This window comes from Tachypleus tridentatus, chromosome 3 (genome assembly GCF_004210375.1).
Source record: "Tachypleus tridentatus isolate NWPU-2018 chromosome 3, ASM421037v1, whole genome shotgun sequence".
Taxonomy (NCBI): Eukaryota; Metazoa; Arthropoda; class Merostomata; order Xiphosura; family Limulidae; genus Tachypleus; species Tachypleus tridentatus.
In genome coordinates, this window is record NC_134827.1 from 4,667,524 (window position 1) to 4,687,735 (window position 20,212).

General features: G+C 29.2%; 1 protein-coding gene across 1 annotated transcript in view; it reads right to left on the bottom strand.

Moving 5' to 3' along the window:
- Positions 1-9,364: 9,364 nt before the first annotated feature.
- Positions 9,365-20,212, bottom strand: part of LOC143247909 (uncharacterized) — a 106,495-nt gene continuing 95,647 nt past the window's right edge. Inside the window, exons 9-14 of the mRNA XM_076496458.1 lie at positions 19,691-19,879; positions 17,353-17,487; positions 15,572-15,724; positions 11,695-11,882; positions 10,757-10,977; positions 9,365-10,153 (exon numbers count right to left, since the gene is read on the bottom strand). Of these exons, the coding sequence (XP_076352573.1) occupies positions 10,032-10,153; positions 10,757-10,977; positions 11,695-11,882; positions 15,572-15,724; positions 17,353-17,487; positions 19,691-19,879 (1,008 nt within the window). The 3' untranslated portion in view covers positions 9,365-10,031. The remainder of the gene's footprint in view (positions 10,154-10,756; positions 10,978-11,694; positions 11,883-15,571; positions 15,725-17,352; positions 17,488-19,690; positions 19,880-20,212) is intronic.

The following is a 20,212-nucleotide window of genomic DNA, read 5'->3' on the forward strand; positions in this document are numbered from 1 at the left end:
TGAACAGGTATCATTGATACAGATGAATTATTCAAGCAATTTTTCACATTTAAGTTTGTACTATCATATACTTTCAATACATGGGACTTAAATAATAGTGACATTGCAAGCACATTTTTCTAGACAGGCAGTATTAATTCTTGAATGAGTAACAACTCCTTGATTCTGATGACACACTAATTTTGATAAAATACTGAAGTTGAAACTGTGGTGCAGAATTTTATGACACATTTGTAGATGAGTGTCTGATTATATATATAATGAAACTTGATATGTGAATTTATTGATCAAATCATATATCTGATGTATCAATAATCATGAAAGAGCATTGCATATTAGAGATTTTGTTTCTATATTTGAAAAAAAAATGCAATGAATATTATATTTGAACAATTATTAAAGGTATTTGAAGATATATATATATACATATATGGATTCAAAAAGGTTTTTTGACTTATCAAAGCATGTAAACCTGTAAATGATAGTGCACATATTACTAGTAATTTTGGTACTGAACTTTTTTTCACTTTAAAAGGATAAATAAGTTTCAAATACCTGTTAATCATGCTGCCAATTCAAATTTTTGGATAAGTTGTTCTTCTTGAGGTAATGTCCAATATTTTCAACTTCATTATAAAAATCTAAATAAAACCTTGTAATCTTGTAAACTTTGTGAATTGAAAATATTTATTAAAATTAAAACTAAAAGGTACAAAGCCATCACAATAACAGTATAAACCTTTAAAAGTTGATTTATAACAACACTGTATTTTAAAACCACTTTCAGTACTTACAATTTCAACATATATAAAATGGAGTTCCTTTTTTTCTGTTTCTTGACTGAAAATTAAACATTACAATGATGACAATTTAAATATTAAGAAATTCAACATGTCCTGCTATAGATATATCTTTTAAAAAATAATGGTTTATGACTTGTTTTTCTTTTACATTATTTTAAGTGTACCCTGCTGTTACAGTTGTAAATCTACAGATTTACAATGCTAAAATCTGGGGTTTGATTCCCCTCGGTGGACTTGGCAGATATTCCAATGTGGCTTTGCTATATGAAACATGCACACATTTAAGAATTTTTCAAAATGTTAAATAAACGTTTTTAAATTGAATAAAACTAGGTTACATCTTGAATATCTGAAAGAATGTAGAATATTTAAACCTCCTCCTAACTCTTAAACTTTAGCTAAGAAATTATAAAAAGCTGACAAAAGGAATCAACTTTCTCAAACAAGATTTTTTGTTTGTAAAATTAAGTTTACATTTAGCTAAAAAAATACATTAACTATTAATATAAATAAAGTTTGAAATGAACTTAAAACATTTATTTCCTTTGTAAATTTTTCTTATCTTAAACAAGTAACACAAAATAATCCAACTTTTTCCAAAATTGAGTTGTACAGTGTCTTAAACACTAACATCTCAATATCTCTACATTTTTAGGTTTTAACATCTTTGCTCAAATTATTTGTCAAAAAATTATTATAAAGTTCAAGACAGTTTTCAATTTTTTTTTAGCTTTATAAGAAACATAATTAACCTCTTTGTTCTGCCAAATTAGAATTCAAATCTTTTAATACACATATACTCGTGGATGAAGTGAATTAGTTAAGTACTGATTCAGGTTTTTAACCAAAGAAGGTAGTAAATAGTTTGACTAAATCTTTTTTTACTAACTTCCTTGAACTACTACAAAACAGTCTCATTTTACATTTAATGATACCAGCTATTATCAAATTGATGATGTGGCAGTTGAATCAAGATGAGTACACAGACAAATCTGTTCTTAATTTTTCATAAAATAGTTAGAATGGTGTCTCAAATAATATAAACCACTGCTGTATAAAATATATTTGGATGATACTGTCATTGTATTTAGAAAGAAAGAACAAGATTAAAGCATCTTGAAATATTTAACTTTTCAACATTTTAATATTAGATTTATGGTTTAAGAACAAAAAGAATCAACTTCTTTTCTTAATGTTGAAAGTCCATAAAATAGTTTAAAACACATTATAATAAATCAACTTTTAGAACCTTATACTCGTATTTTTATATTTTTATACCTTTTTAGTTTAAGATTAATTTAATCAATATTTTGATTCACAGAGTTCATAAGATAGTCAAATATTGGATTTTACCTTCAGAAGAATTATTATTCAAAAATTTTACTTTGATAGGGTGAGTAATAAATATTTCAAGCATAATTACAAGGTGGAAAAATATTATATTACAAAATTATCAATAACACATACATTAGCATTTCTGGTTTACATGCTTTGAGAGTAAAGAAGAAGTTAAAAGCATTTCAGTGCATATACATATGTACATTTTTAAGTATCTTTAATAATTGCATACAAACCTGAACATTGTCCCAATATTTTTTTCAGGTGTAAAGATACAACCCTTTTGTCAGTTTTCAATATTAATGTGCCAATGTTCTTAAGCCGAAAACTTTGGATCTATGATTTAATAATTAAATTCATGTATCTAGAAGCATGCACAATTTCTTAACACATATATAATAAAGCATACGTCTACAAACATTCCAGTAAGTTCTCAGATACAGTTTCAACCTGCAAGGACTTCAAAATTTTATCACATGCTCAAGATGAGTCTGCCCTCTAAAGCAAAGAATTGTTCTTTATTATAAATTATTATCATCTATCAATAATACAGGGAAATAAATCATGATATATTACAACCTTAAGATACTTTGTTACCTTTCTACCAAAAGTTTATGGTAACATGTGTGTTTGTTCCTAAATCTTACTACACCTATTTTCTGAGAAATTTGTATTTAAACACTACTAGTGTAATATGTTTACCTGGGAGTCAAATAATTAATGTTCTTTAGCCTTACAGTTAATTATGATTTATTAAACTATAATGATTACACACTGGATTTGCTTATAACTATATAAGCACAAAAGACACACCAGTAGAAATATATCATGTATCAATTTTTGTCAACACTATCATCTCTGATTATAGCTCCAAGTGATACTTAAAGTTAGCATACCTTAAGAGTATTAAAGTACAACAATTAAATGAGACTAAAACAAAATTTTTGTTCCCTTGTAGCTATATGTGAAAAACAATGCTTGCAATAAATTGTGAATCTTTTATGACTGCACAAGCTATAGTAACCAGTGTAAAAACAATTTTCAATTTGTATAATTATTCTTAAAATTACTGAGATCATGTTAATTAGACAGAAACAATGAAATAATCTTTTGTTAATATCAATGCAAAATACTTTCTTTTTACAGTTATGTATTACCCAAGAATCAATTCATTCAAAATTATTAATCACATTTTTGTGTTGTATATCACAATGTTTCTCAAAATTTTCATTTGCTATTTTTTCTTTCTATTTGTACATAATGGCTAAAAGAATATAACAAACTAGCAGCTCACTTCAGTATGGCAATGATTTATTATGTAAAAATATATTCTGTTTCTACCAGTGAAGGCAGCAGAGCTATTTTTTATCTCATGTTTACTTATTAGTGAATGCAAAATGCTTCTAAACGACTTGAATAAAATAAAGCAGAAAAAAAAATGACATTCATAGTCTGCCATGGGAATGTGGAATCATTTATATATAGCCCACAAAATCTGAAAGCTACTTTACATCTTTCAAAAACATATAATTCAATCAAATATATGTGGAATGCTCAAGAATGTATGACTAGTAATTTTTAAACATTAAGATCAAATAAGGCAGAAGTTCTGCACTCTGCTTGTTACTTTCTTTACTTCAGGTTCACCATGATTTAGTTATTTAAAAAAACAACATTTTTTCCATCAATAAAAATAACAAAAATATTTATAAAAGACAAAAAATATAATTTGTTTACTAAGCTAAAGAACTGTGAAAGAACTTCTGACTGTTTTACACAAAATGTTTACCTGTGTTTTATTTAGTTATTATATCAATGGGTTGAACATATGCAATCCTGAAAAATGAGTCATTTATTTTGATTCATGAAGCAGGTGGCTATAACTAGCAAACAGAACAATATAAATTAATTATTACAGAAAGTTTTCCTATTAAAACAAATGAAACCAAAATGAAAAGAAACTAATAAGTTTAAACATTTCACATGACTGTAATTGATGAAAAACAAATAAATGATATAGCTGCATAATTTGCATAACTTTCAGATCTAACAAAACATTTCCAGTTCCTTTCAATGTATACAATCTTAATGATTTGTTGCTATCAAAATATTCACAAACATTCCTGAAGTCTAAAATAAAAATGGCACATTTTAGTCTACTAAAAGTAAAATAAAAATAACAGTAATATTATATAAAGATGTAAGCATTCTCATAACAGTAACTAAAATATCACTAAAGTACCATATTGTGGAAATATACTTTTTATTAATATATTTAATGTGATCATACACATTACATTTACATTAATGAGGCACAAGGGTTATGTTTGGTCATTTGAAACCTACTTTCATACTGGGTGCCAAAGAATATGATTTTTTTATCATTAGCTAGAGGTTAGACTTGTTGGTTGGTTAAACTGTCTTTCTTTTAGTAGAAAAGTATTCTTATTCCTTCAAAATAAATTTAGCACAAGAAAAAATATTTAAAATTCAGTTGAAGACCTGTGTATAAAAAGTATTAAGTCACAATTTCAGGCAAACTTCTTTTATACTGTGGTTGTAATTCATGTATGTGTTGATTTTCAGTGGAAAATATTCTCAAATCTACCTATTCATACTGTACTTGTTCTAGTCCAACACATTTTCAGGATGAAAAGCACTCAAGTCACTGTTTGTGGACATAAAAGTACTCAGGTCTCAAGTGAGCCAATTGAGATGTGAGATCAAGTCATGTGACTAGCTGTAAACATTATGGCTGACACTACTGAAGAGAATGCTTCTGTAAAAGAAAAGAATAAACAAAAAAGGGTAAAAAAACAGATTAAAATTACCTAATGCCTCAGGTGGGCATTTATAGAGATTTTATATGATCAGTCCACTCGCACTAGCTTTCTTTTGTGCTGGTCCCATGCAAAGATTGAGGCATGTATGACCTGTGACTGTGTGTGCATTACACTAAATTTTAAGGAATGGTTTAGCTCCAATTATATTAGGTTTGTCAAAGTTCATCTTGAAAATAAAATATATTATACACAGCAATTTATAAGGATGAATAAATTATGATTGTTAAATAGCAAGAATTTAATATTTATTTCATGTTTATTTTATTGGTTTAAGATTTTTTCTGTTGTGAAGGATATACATTTTTAGCATGGGGTAGGAAACAAATATAGTTTTATATTTTGGGCTTGATTGGTAATGGTATGGTATCCAGGGCCCTTATGCAAACCTTGGCACATCAAGTAATTCACCAGATGCTATAGAACTGTGTTTTGGTATGTGGTACATGTGAGTATGTCCTGCTTTGATGTAATGATTTTATTTGAATGATACTGTATATGATGTTGTGCCTAAATGACATGAACACAAGAAAGATGATAGTGATATTATATATTTGTTGGTTATCATTTCAGGTGAAGCCCACGCAAACTATGGAGGCAAGCACATCCCACAAAGGGTGCAGTGTGTAGTAAAATCCCATTCCAGATGCTTTACCAAGCTAAACAATGCTGAGAAAAGAGAAGTGTTGGAATCTTTCAATGTAATAAAGGGAAATGAGAAACAAAATATTTATCTTTTTGACTGGGTTAAAATTAGTCAAGCATGCAAAATTTGATGATGTCCTCAAATAGACGATGGGAGGAAAGTTCCAGCTATTCATACTTTGAATTAGAGAACTATACCTGAGTGCAGGACAGCAATGCTAGCTTTGCAGGATATAAAATAATCTTGCCTCAAAAGTAAAGTTCACATTGCTAGTTACAAAGCTGATGGTCATGGTAAGCATGACAATCATAGATGGATTGATGATCAAATAAAGGATTGTATCTGTGACCACATTAGAAAGTGTTTTTTTTTAATTTTGTGCAAAGCTACACGAGGGCTATCTGCGCTAGCCGTCCATAATTTTGCAGTATGCAGCTAAGAGCCCAAATGATCTCCTATTTGAATCACTACATGTCCTCCTTGCCCAAGAAGATAAGAAAGTTGCACCATTTTGCAGATAATTACTTTTTACAAAACATGAACTGTTATATTATTGCTTACTTGTAGTGTTTGGCAAACACAAGTCGGCAGGATGAGATACATGTGTAGTATCCCATCCCTGGGCATAATAGAATGCCCTGTGACAGGCTTTAGAAGGATAGATAAGGAGAAGCTAGGGAAGGATAGGGTAATAAAGTTGTTCAAGTGGTTGGTTCCTTATCTGTGGCACTGATAGAAAAAAATCCCTTTTAGGTGGTCTATATGGAGCATGCTGTTACAGATGACATGAACAATGATGGAACCCATGTTGTCCAAGTGAAACATTACAAGGCAGTTTTAAACCCACTGGATTATCATAGTTTAGGGGAATTCTCTTCCAAAGGGTTAAAACCTCATAAGTCAAAACACAATGATTGGGGAATGCACTGAAAAGGTAGTTCTTCTAAAGAAAGGGATTAAACATGGCCAGGTCAGGGCAGCTGGGCAATCTGCAAATTGTGCATATATTGATTTCCTACCAGTTAAGTCAGCAAAGCTGAATTATGTGAATGTTTGCTGAGATATATCAGCTTGTCATCCTCTGTGACATACTACAATCATTTGGAAGGGAATGCAGATGATGATGTTCCTGATGACTTTAAATAACAAGAAAAATGACAATACCTGACAGACTAGTAGTGTTCCACCACTTACAAACTGATAATGAACACTTGCACAGTTTATGTATATAATGGTAGAGTTATAAAAGTTGTATGTTTTTACCCACTCAGAATTTACAGAAGTGGACTGAGAAACTTTCAAGAAACTTTTGAAGAGAGGTACGACTAAAAGCCATGTTCCACCTTATATCAAAAGCTTTTTTCAGTTAGAACATTAAAAAGTTCTGCTTTCATACCTGAAAATAAACATACATTTATATTAACAAAACGTTTTTGTCTTTTCATAGTACTGAAACCTCACCCCTACCCTATATATACCTTTTCTTCACATCTCTGCACCAAAATACTAATACAACAGTCTTTAATGTAGGAAACGATAATCAAATAATTAGCATTTGTTTTATTCTTACATATCTCCTGTAGGTTTGCTGTTTAAAAAGGTAATCAAGTCCAGGCCTTTCTTTGGTTGGTTGGTTGATTTGGTGTTTTATGGCACAAGGCAGCTAAGCTATCTGTGCTCCAGGCCTTTGGCATAAATGTACTCCAGTTTAGGGTAATGTGGAAAAAGTAGTTAAGTCAAAGAACATTTTTTGCTAAAAATCTTATATTGAAAGATATTTGGCTCTGGAAATGTGTGCCTGTTGAATGCCTAGAAACATAACAGGCTTAAACCTAAAGAACCATTGGTTACCTTGACACAGATTAGTTTTAAATATTTATGTAAAAACGGCTGTTTTGGGTTGAGAAAATTTTTATGTAGAGGAACGAATAATGTTTTGACCTTCTACGACGACCGAAGAAGGTCAAAACATTATTCGTTCCTCTACATAAAAATTTTCTCAACCCAAACTAGCCATTTTTACACATATATTTTTCTCTACAAGTGGGTTTTCTCATCATCACTGAGATTAAAGAACTGGATTAAAAAACATTAAATATTGGTTTTGGTGTTTTATGGTGCAAAGCAACTAGGCTATCTGTATTTTTACATATTCAGATTACAATTTCTTGGAAGTGTTATTTTGTGACTTAAGTACTTTTCCTGATCAGGTCTTCAATTATAAAGATCCAAACATATTTGTAAAGGAGTTTATAATCATTACTGAAGACATACCCAGATCCAATTTGAAAAACCTACCATTATATGAATAGTGCAACTGTGCATCACAAAGGTGACTTTTCAGGCAAAAAAACTTGCACGTGCTTCTTTGAATTTGATATAAGAAAAAAATTAGTAAAGAAAACAAAGACCAATTGGAAGCTATTGTTATCAAATTTTCAAAACAAAATTCAACAGCAGGAAGCTTAAATAAAAATCATATAACTACTAACAGATGAAAAAATAATCTCAAATAATGCACAGATGTTAATGAGTATTTATCTATAAATCCTCTGTTCTTTGGGTTTTGAGGCACATCTAGGTTAAATAAAAATCCTCAATACAGATGACAGAGGACAGAAAGTAAAGGAATTTAATCTTAATCGTAGAGTTGTGTTCTTATTGTACTGTGGAAACTGTTTAGTAATGAGGTAATAATAAATCCATGGTATTAGTACAGTAAGTACATAATTGAACAAAACTATGTTGTAAAATATAAGGTACAAATTAATTAAAACAAATCACTGTCTTGAATAATCTCCATAATTCTGTAGTTAGGGTATGAGTAGGTTTCACAAAGTATATGAAATGGTATACTATTTCCTTTATCTAAATTAATGTATAATATATTAAACTTAGTTTATTTATGATAAAATGTCAGAACTTTGTATTATTGTACAAGAAATAAGCTATGGTTGCAAGCTTGAAAAATTCCCCTTTGCATGGCAGTGATGGTCAATCCATAATATTACGTCATTAAATGATCAATACATGTTCTTTTGCAAAGGAAATAAAATGAAAAAGATTGAAATCAATATGATTTCATTTTAAAATACATGCATCAAATAATTTTATGTGATGCTAACAGGTGATTTTGTTATACAGTGGTGTCTGAGGAATTGTATCACTTATTTGAGCTAATATTAATGGACAATTGTCCTATACAGCATTGTCTGATGAACTGCATCAAATAATTTCGTTTACTACAAACAGATAATTCTCTTGTACATTAGTGTTTCAGGGACTGAAAGTTAATGAGCTCTAGAAAAACTTTAGTAGATAAGGAGGACTAAACTGACCTTAAATATTTCCCATATAAAGCTTTTTTAGAATATTTATTAACTGACCAGCTGACAGATTCAGAAATACAACACAGAGCATCATATAACATACTATAGAAAATGAGCATTAAAACATGAGTCAAATATATTTTTAAAAAGAGTAAATAACCCATTGTAAAATGATGGAGCAAACTGACATAATAATATTTTGTTTAAATTACTTTAATTATTTATAAATAAAAGCAAAATGTCCCTGAAAAAATGTGATGTAACTTTTATATAAAATAAGTGAAACTTTTGTGACCTAAGGTGTAGTAAATTAGTAGGTGAAAAAACATCAACGAAAGCAACGTCACAATATTATGTAATATGTAGACCAATAGTAGAAATTTTACAGGAAAAAAAAAGAAATACAGATTTCTTTAACTTGTACATTTTATTTTCAATTTTAAATTCATAGTAACTCCTTGCAAACACTAGTAGCATGATCTTAATAGCTTTTTGAAGAGCATATAATATCTGTTTCTTATGTGTGTATTTGATTAATACATTAAAAAACATTCTAAAACATTAAAATTAATACATAAATAAGAAACATATAAAAAAAAGCAACTCCAGAATATTTGCAGCCAAGTCAAGATGTGAAATGTGCCTCCCAATGTAATGATAATATAAACTCTTCCTTTTTAATGAGAGTGTATGTTTCCTTTACATTAGTTGCTTGAATCTTGATTCTCAGTGTTTGTTTACCGTTCTATGGTTGTTGAAGAAAAAAAGATTTGTATTTCCACATTGATTTAGTGAATGCTTTTTAAAACACATTAAGCTAATTATTTACAGTATTTTATTAATAATATTTATTTCGTTTTGTTTTTAAGTATAAAATTGAGCTGATCCACAACACAGTCTAGACACCTGTAATTAGGAAGAAATTAAGCTACTGAGACATTCATCATAAAAAGAATGCCAGCTTGATTAAGTAGTTTATCCTCTGAATGAGCATCCAGTTCTTTAATTTACAGAGCATTTTCAAGAAATGACTGATGAACTTTACAATAGGTATACTGAGATGACAGAAGTGAAATCAGGTTCCTCCTTTCAGTTTCTTGATTGTATTTTTCAGGGCTTGTCGTTTGTTACAGAACCACACTCGAACTACTTCCCTTTCATAGTTCAACTGCTCAGCTAATTCTGTCATTTCAACTCCTGTAAAAATGTTTGAAACTTCTATCAAAATTTGTAAAATTCAGAAAATAATGATAACACTGTAATAAAAGCATGCTAAAACTAAATATTTGGGTAAAAATCACTTTAGTATTTAGAAACATTTAATATAGAATATTATGATTTCTAACCTACAATGATGAAGTTTTGTGGTCTATTAAATCTACCCTCCAGTGGCACAGTGATATGTCTGCAGACTTACAATGCTACAAACCAGGTTTCAATACTTATAGTGGGCAGAGCACAGATAGCCAATTGTGTAGTTTTGTGCTTAACTAATAACAAATATAACTATTAAATCAATAATACTTAACACACCAAAAGGGAAAGTTATTTCTTTGTTACTGTTTTTTTTTGTCTTAGAAAGATAACAATAACAGAAATTAACTGATAAAAAAAGTTGAGCTTCCTCTTGGTATATGAGCATATAATCCTGAAAGAAACTCCCAATCCATTCTTTAAAATTGGTGGACACTTGTGTTTACATGATCTTATCTTCCAACCAAATGCTTATTTTGAAAACTTAAAAAGTCACATTGTATCTGTGTAACATGTTGGTGTTAATTTATCCTTAAAATAACCAACCTGAAGGATGGGTATTTTTCTCAAAAAACTGGTTAAGTATATCAAGTGCTGCAGGTGTGAAGGATGTTCTTCTCTTCCGTTTCTTACTTGGTTCACTTCCAATGAATTCAGTCAAGTTGTGGTCTCCATTTTTATACCTCTCTTCTGCTTCTTTCATCCATTTCTCAAGAACAGGTTTGATTTTTTGAGCACTCTTTGGTGTTATGTCCAGTTTTTCAAATCTGACAAATGGAGTTTGCAAATACTTCTGTTTAATTACATTACAACAGTTAGTTATCCTATCAGAGGAGAAAACTAAAATATTTGTGGTTCAAGAGAGTTTACAAAAGAAAGTAATAGTGTTGTATTTTTGTTCAAAGATCATAAAAAGGAGAATTGGTTTATCAAGTTTAGAATCAAAACCTGATCTCAGCCCATCAAAAGCTGAGAAAGAAGTGAGTTGAGGAAGACCCTAAAAATGAAAAAATAATCTATAACCACTAGAATGGTAGAAAAAATAAAGAATTTAAAAATAAAAAGAGCAGACTTACACTTAATTAAAGTGATACAATAAAGAATTTCTCTTCTCAGTATGGAAGATAAATTTCTTATGCCTATTTTTCATTGCAGGATTTCCTTAGTTAAGTATGTAAAAGAAATATGAACATGCTAATATTTTGTTAGATTATATATATTTTTTTATTTTTTCAACATATTCACTGATGTGTATATCCAACTCCACTGTAGGTCACTGTCAAGTGTATTAGAAATCTTGTAACACCATGAAAAAATGGTATTCGCTTTCAAGCATCCCCAAATTTACTAGCTTCGAGTTTTTGATAAGAAATGTACATCATGTGCCTTTTTGTGATTTATTGTATATCTAAACATAAACCTGCCATTAAGGAGAATATTTTACCTATTCACACAACAGTGAAATGCTTTAAATGTATATTTACCTACAGATGGCACTTTGACTATAGGAAGGGCCTTCTGTTGCACTTAAAGCTTGTCCAACTTGAGTTTGTGTTAAACCAAGAGATAAACGTCGAATTTTGAAAGCTTTGGCAAACTCTTTGATTTCTTCTAGATTGATTCCATCAACTATATTTGATGTTTGGTTATTGATAGTTTCTGCAAATATAAACTTCAATGAAAATCTCTGCTTATTATTACTTTAATTACTAATCTTTTCATTTACTGTGAATGGGAAGAAACGTTATTGGAAGTCACACATACCAAATGTAAATAGCTATAAAATATTTTTATCAGTTGATTTATTGGACATTTAACATAACTAGACAACTTATACTTCCATTTTATTTTTGTTTAATCAAAGTGATTTATTATCAAATGAAAACAATGATAAAGGACAAAGTTTACATTTTATAACCTTAAGAACAGACTACCTGCTCATTCAGTAGTGTTGATTTTGGGCCTAACTTTGTGAATTAGAGGCACTTGTTTTATATAGAGAAAGGTTTCATCACTAGTCCTAGTTAAGATTTTATACAATATAGATGCGAGAACTATGTTGAACAGCCTTATGATAAGAGTGATGTAGTTGCTAAAGAGCTCAAGACTCTTAGCCAACTTGTTCCTATGTCAAAAAAAAAAAAGGCTGGAAAATCATTCTCAACAGTTCAAATCTCTTCCTACTGCAGATATGTAGATGACACTTTTACTATTTTTAGGAGTTCTGATCAAGCATGTACATTTTTTACTGTAACTAAACAACAGATATAGTAAAGTTTACTGTAGAACTTCAACAAAATAATAAATTTCTTTTTTTGGACAAACTAATTTGTAACAAAAGTTGAGAGTTCCAATGCGAAATATATCATAAAAAGACATTTACAGATTTATACTTGAATTCTGAAAGTTTTATTCTATACATTTATAAAAAGAACTTAGTTAGACTTAGTTTATTATATGTTTAGAATATGTAATATATATGAAATTATGCACAATGAATTTATTAACATCAAATATTTTCTTGTATAAAATTATGTTATCTATTTGAAGTTTTTGAATACTTAAATCAGAGGAATTTGTTTAATATTATTCCAGTTAAAGTATCTACATAAACCTGCAATTATTTGTCTACCTTTTATGTATTCTTCAGTCATAAAGAATCAACTGAAACAGATCACTAGTAAGGCATATCGACAAATATAATTAACATGTGTTTTCAAATCTAACTGTTACCTACAATTATCTTTTAAATTTATAGAACATATTTCTTTCTTGCAATTATCATGGACAAGTTAATTTATAAATAGTTGAGGTTATATTGGGTTTACCAAAAGGTAACTACCTATACATATAAAAATAACACTGAAATTTTATATCACCCATCAAATTCAGTATGGTTGAACATGCCCTAGAAGAGTATGATATAGTCCTCACACTTAATTTGTTTAAGATCTTAGCTAGAACCAATGATGAAAAAAACATTTGTATAAAAGTTTTTGATTCACAAAATTAAGGTCTAAAACCAACACTGTTAATTCAGTGGGTAATTATAAAGTATATCTGTGAGTATCACCACAATATTCTAGTATTATATTTATCTGATTTTAAGAAAAGTGACTTCTTAAAAAGAAATTTAGAGAAATCAAAATTGTTTCTTAACTAAAACAAAATGCTTTTTGCAATTTATAATAACAAAATATTTCTGAATATCACAAAACATAAGTTGTATTCAGAATAGTCATGACAAAATCATTTACATTATAATATATGGGATGATATACTGCACTTAAAATTATAATGGTGCTATACAGTACATAAATTGTGAAACAATTATCTAATTTATTCACTTTTACAAAAGGAATAATAAGTAAATAAAAATTACACATAAATCACTTTCAAAAGTTAAAAAACTTTCACATAAGAAGTGATTAAGGGATTGTTTTTTGAACATAACTGCTTACAGTACCTTATTTGCTAATATTAAAAAACATTCCAATTAAACACCTTTACTAAATATTTGAATAAACGCAGACTTATGTTCTAGAATTCTTTAAAAGCTTGTTTGTGACATGCTATTTTTCACAGAATATAGTTTTCATTATTTTGTTTATCTTAGATTATATTTCTTTTGTTTACACTGTGAAATTGTGAATAATTTCAGTGCTTATTTCATGCCCCCCCGCTAGTACAGTGGTATGTCTCAGGATTTACACGCTAAAATCAGGGGTTCGATTCCCCTCGATGGGCTGAGAAATTGTTCGCCCCACGCTAGTACAGCGGTATATCTCCGGATTACAACGCTAAAATCAGAGGTTCGATTCCCCTGGTGGGCTGAGCAGATAGCCCGATGTTGCTTTGCTATAAGAAAAACACACACGCTTATTTCAAATATTAGTGTGGTTGTGAAACCTTCACTTGAAGATGAAAAAAAAATTATCAAAACCTTGTATTTTGTTTCAAAACTCCAACCAATGTTTAGTGTTTCTACTAAATCTTGACATGGACTTTTGTAAGTAGCAAATAGAATATGAAGAGACAGTAAGTGAATGACATCTAACCACATTAAGAGCTTGGTTCATCTGAAACTTTTTTGGCAAACCCTACTTTTAGATCAGTTCTGTAAATATCCACAGAAACTTTATTCAGAGTAACATGTTTTCCAGTACCATTTGGAAGTATTAGTGTTTTAAAGTAAAATTCACATTTATAATAAAAAACAAACTCTCATCTGGTTATGACGTTTTTAAAGCAACTGTTTAAATAGTTTTGAATCACATGGTTCACCAGCTAAAAAATAAGCAATGGCTAAAACAACAAATTACCCATTTTGTAGAAAAAATGCAATGAAATGGTTTGTATTCCATATAAGGTCAATGTTTTTCTTTCTTTTTTTAACTTAATTATATGTTTCTCCTCAGAAAGTAAGAAATGTCAAACTTATTACACAATAGGATGAAAGATTAATTAGATATAGACAGCTGTTTATTTTGTCTTTAAAAAATATAACTGAAAGCTTATTATCTTTCAAGTTTGTACATAAAGATAAGTAAAAAAAAATTCATTTCATATATCTGCAATAAGTCATTGAGCTCACATTTAAAGAGGATATAATACAGTACTCACATGACTTACTGTTTTGAATTACAAAATATATGTTGCTTTTAGGGCATAATTTTTAAAGAGAACTATAATGTCTAAGGAGGCTTACACACCTAAAGAGGTTATAATGTCACTGGTTAATCCACATTTGAAGCACTGTGTCAGTCTTTGGTTTTTTATCTTAAAAAGTATACTAAAATTTGAAATTTTTTCACAGGAGGGCTACTAAGATGAGAACTTGGATGTAAAGGTTGTCACACAAGAATAGGTGAAGATTTTTGAACTTGTTTCCTCTTCAAAAAAAAAATTAGAAGGGATCTAATTTAGATATTTAAGATTGATAAGAAAATTGATAGTGTTGATTTTTTTTTCATATTTAATTATGGGAATGGTAAGACATGGGGACACAAATTTAAATCCTGGTAGGGCAGGAGTCATTTTCAATTAAGACAGTTTTATTTTTTCTAAAAGTGTGGTTGAACTTTGAAATAAATTATCTTCAGGTGTAGTAGATATTGTAATTTAAGGAAGTTTAGGGAAAAGCTTGATAAGTATTTGAATAGAAATAGCTGAATTTCAGTGTTTAGTTTAATTTAAGGGATAGAATAGCCTACATAGACAAAAAGGTCTGTTGTCGTCCTTTAATGTTATATTCATTCATAGTACTACTTGCAATCATTACACAATTCAAATTAAGATTCTTAACATATATGTATCCTATGAAAAATTCATATTCCATAAAGAAAAAGAATAAAAAAATACTAGCCTGTATTGTGACCAAACATACTTGAAGCTTGAAGTGAGGCAATAGTTGGAGTGCCATCTACTGGTGAAGGTATTCCCCCCTCTGACAGTTTCTTGTGATGCATGAGTGAGAGGGGTATCTTGTGTTGGAGACAAATGTTGAGCCATTGTCTACAGTATAAATACCACAAAGCCAATTATATTCCACATGACACCATTTCAAAAGACAGTCTATACATAAAAAGATATTAATTGAAAGACACAGGTACTGAAAAAAACAAGAAATAATTTTGGCATTTTGGGATATGATTATTAAATGCATTAAAATATTCTGAGTTTATTATGTTTATATTAATATTTGAAAATATTTTTCTTGAGGTCATTATTTATATTTAAATTATTCTGCATGTTATAAATCAAATATAAAAAAACCTTAGAAAAGAAAGAAATGTTTTGGCATGTTTACATGTGTTCTGACTATATACATGCTTAAATCAACTAACATGAAAATTCCCAGTGGCACAGTAGTATGTCTGTGGACTTACAATGCTGAATACTAGGTTTACCTATGATGGGTAAAGCACAGATAGCCCATTGTGTAACTTTGCATTTAATTCAAAACAACAACAACAGTTAACAAAAAAAGTTTCTTTTGTAACAGCATACATTGCAGAGGTATAAAACTAAACATCAGCAGCAACATAAGTATGATTATTCACTTAAAGCTTATAGTTTTGCATTAATATATTTAAGAAGGAAAATTATACATTCAGTCTTCTTGCTTAGGAAACTAAATTTTATACGTTAATAAGATGGTCAGGTTATTTTGTATGTGAAATCTCAAGAAACTGAAGTAACAAATACAGCCAAACAAATGTGTACTACAAAAAATGAATATTTCCTTAAAAAATAGGAAAAATAAAAAGAGAGAAAAGTAAGTTACTTTTGTGGATATTAAAAGTTGTACAGTCTTCCAGGATATAATTAAATATGGAGAACTATAAGGGACACACCTCCTGCCCCAAATGAAATAAATGATAAAAACAAAAACAGAGAAATGTAAAGAATAAACCTCAAGAATAACTAATGTCTGAAAGCAAAAAACAAGATAGAAAAGACCTTTGTGAGGGGCCTAAATGATGGGAAGTATAAGTACATTTATGAGGATGTAAATGAGTTTTTGAAATGAAATGATGTAGAGTTTCCATGCTTTTTCTTCAGTAAAAATGTGATGCTGTATTGCTTAAGTATTTTTTAAACTATGACTGTGACTAACCTATCCAGTTATTCTTTTCATTTTCTTAAGTTATTTGACCTCAGATGTTTTTGTTGTTACTTGTATCCTGCTTTCTTGAAGATTAACATTCTAACAGAAGATAGCTCCCCTAGCTCTAAATCAAACGCTTGGCCATTTTAAACCATTGTTACTTGAAATAAAACAAATTATAACCTTAATAATAAACACACATCCAACATTTCAGTTTGTTTTTTTGCTATGAATGTATTTGTTTAAGTAATGTCTAAACTCTAAGAATAAATTAACACTTTTAACCTTAGACAGAAATGTTGTTGTTGTATAAAATCACAGATTCAAATATCCCTCCAAAATTGTGCAATGGACAGAGAAAACCCAAAAAATAAAAGCAAAAATAATGATAGATATTCAAATTTATTCCAGTACATCATATATAAATTGTTTTTTAAAATTATTTCAGAAAGATTGAATTAGATAGGCTAGCATTATTCTTTAACAATCTGTCTTAAACATCAGTTTAATTTGATTTTTATTTGACACTCACTTGTACAGAAGAACTGTGTTTTGCCTGAGCAGCTAGATGAGCTGTCACCATGGTAACCTGATTCAGTGAAAGTTGAGATGTTGGCTGTTGGTTTCCTAATGCTTGTGAACTAGGAGTTATGGTAATTGCTGAAGGCTGCAATAAATATAATTTACTTAACAAACTAAAAGATGCCAGGTAACAACTATTAGCAATGCATTTTAAGTAAATTATGTCAATTACATAAAACATTTGATTTATGCTTGATATCTAATTACATAAATAATTTGCAATTACTTTTTTCTTAATTGCAAAGATGTGCAATGGCTAACTGTGCTATGTTCACCACTTCAATTTTAGCACTAGCAACATTCTGGTTTATTACTGAGCCATCAGTGAGCCACATCACAATGAACATTGTAGTTGTAAAAATAGTATTTGTTTAGACAGATTTTACAATGGCTTAAGAGAGGAAGTACCAAAATGACTAATGAAAATAAAGATTTGAAGTGCAATTTGAATCAATATGTGCCCCTTTATGAACATGTACAAGTAAACAGCACATAGTATAGTTTATGTATCCATAATATGTGTTAATCATGATATGTTAAGCAGTGTTTTGCAGGAAAGCCTAACTTTACAACAGTCAAATAGATTATCAACAAAACACAATTTCAGTGAAGGAATATTCAAGTTCAAATAATAAAAATAACTGCAAAACAAGCAGAATGATTTTGTCTAAAAATGCTCAAAATAACACAAATAATGTAGAGCTTGTATGATTTATGCAGTTTAATATAGCAACTAAGATAAAAGCAATAAAAATTAATCTGTATCAATAACTTATATGTATTATCTTGAAAAACTACTGAATTATGAAACTGTTCATTTTAACATAACACATTTTGGTATGTAATAAGCAGGTATTTTATATTCTCATTATTTCAATGAATTACCATTATTCAAAACACTGAACTTTTGATGAATTTTAGTGTATTAGTAAAATATTGAATTCAAAAAACTTTAACATATTGAACATGAAAAGCTGAAGACATATTAATCACACTAAATTCAAATAAATGAGATCAATAGTGTGTAGATAGCTCCACCATTTAATATTTTCACAAAATAAAATTTATTTTTAAAATTTGTATATTATAATCTATTTTATATGATAGTAATCTAAGAAATGTGCTGCATATGTGAACAAAATAGGCTCCTGTTCTTGTTAATGATAGACTGAAGTTTTAAAATGTCAAAAAAAGACAGAAAAAAATTAGAGATTAGAGAGATAAAGCATAAGAGCACTTTAAACTGGTTACAATTTTATGGGAATCTATAATGTCCAAACTTTAAAAATTTTGTTTAATGGAAATTAAACCATTTATTACAAATGTCATGTTTGTGCAATACTTGTGTAATACTTTTTAATATACTTTTCACAAAAGGTTTTATATTTTCATTTTAATTTATGTATGTATCTGTGCAGTTTCATTTGTGCTGTTAAATGTCTACTGCTATAGATAACCAAAGATAACATCTTTTGTCTTTCTGTGAGAAAGATAGCTGCATGGTATGTGAAGTTAGACAGCCATTTGTTCTGTTGGCATTCAGGTGATACCTTGAAGTTATGTCCTCATATATGTTTGAACAGAAATGACCAATAAAGTGGGTGGTACAAGTCATTCTGGAAATAAAACCTCAAAAGAGAAATAGTTTTCAATTTTGCTCTATAATAAAAGTGAGTATCATATAAATACACACTGTTTTTCGTGTTGAATTTGAATAAAGATTCTCCACTATGCTGTGCAGATAGCCCTTGAGTAGCTTTGCACGAAATTCAAAACAAACTTCACTGTGCTTCACATTAAATATTTTGTCAAATCTTTTTTTATTTTTCAGACATATCTGGTCACCTTTTTAGAAAAATCAGTTTCACTTGAGAATACACACATATATATACATCTACTTTGTATAATGAAAAGTTGCCATTTATAAAATAGCTATAAAATAAGGCTAAGTAATAGTGATAGAGTTTATCAATGTTGTGTTACAGTTTGAGGCAAACTGTTATCTTGTTTATAAAATAAAACTGTTGCTTTAAAAATAATGTGGAAATACTAAATCTATTAAAAACTAAAATAATTTGAAAAGTTTCAACATTTTTTGTATTTATATCATTCCTGTAAACTTTCACTCCTTGAAAAAATGAGAAATATGATGCCTGGTATCACAGTAATGACAAATTTAATAATGTTTCTTCCTTGCAGTTTTATTTAAATATTTGAGAATAAGCAGTAACTACACAATAATGTCTGACTCTTAATTTGTCTGTTTCTATATTTTCATCTCATCTCACCTGTGATTTGGACACTAATGCAATTGGCTGATTACTGTTTTGTGGTGAGATTTGCTTCTCTTCCTGTACTGAGAGTAGTTGTTGCTGTTGGAGAAACTGTTGTTGCTGCAGTTGTGCTGCCAACTGTGGAGCCATTTGGACAAGATTAGCTGTAGACTGATTTGGTGGAATAACAGGCTGAGTAAAAACCTATATAGTAAAAAATCAATATAGCTTCAATTATGTTTTGTTTAATCTGTTAGGTTGTCTTAGAGGTCAGACTTATTACTCTGATTTACAACACAAATTTCTGGCAAGTAGACTGCACATTAACAACTTTTCAGTTAAGATAAATATTACAATCTACTACTGAGAATGTCTTTTGATCATTATCAAAATTCTTTGAACCATATGGACCAAAAACGTAAGTATTTGTTAAAATACTTTTACTGCTATCAGAAATCACTTCAGTTTCTTGTCTTGTGAGTAAAATAATTTTACAACTAACACAGTAAAAATGAAGAATGACTTGTGTTCAAACTT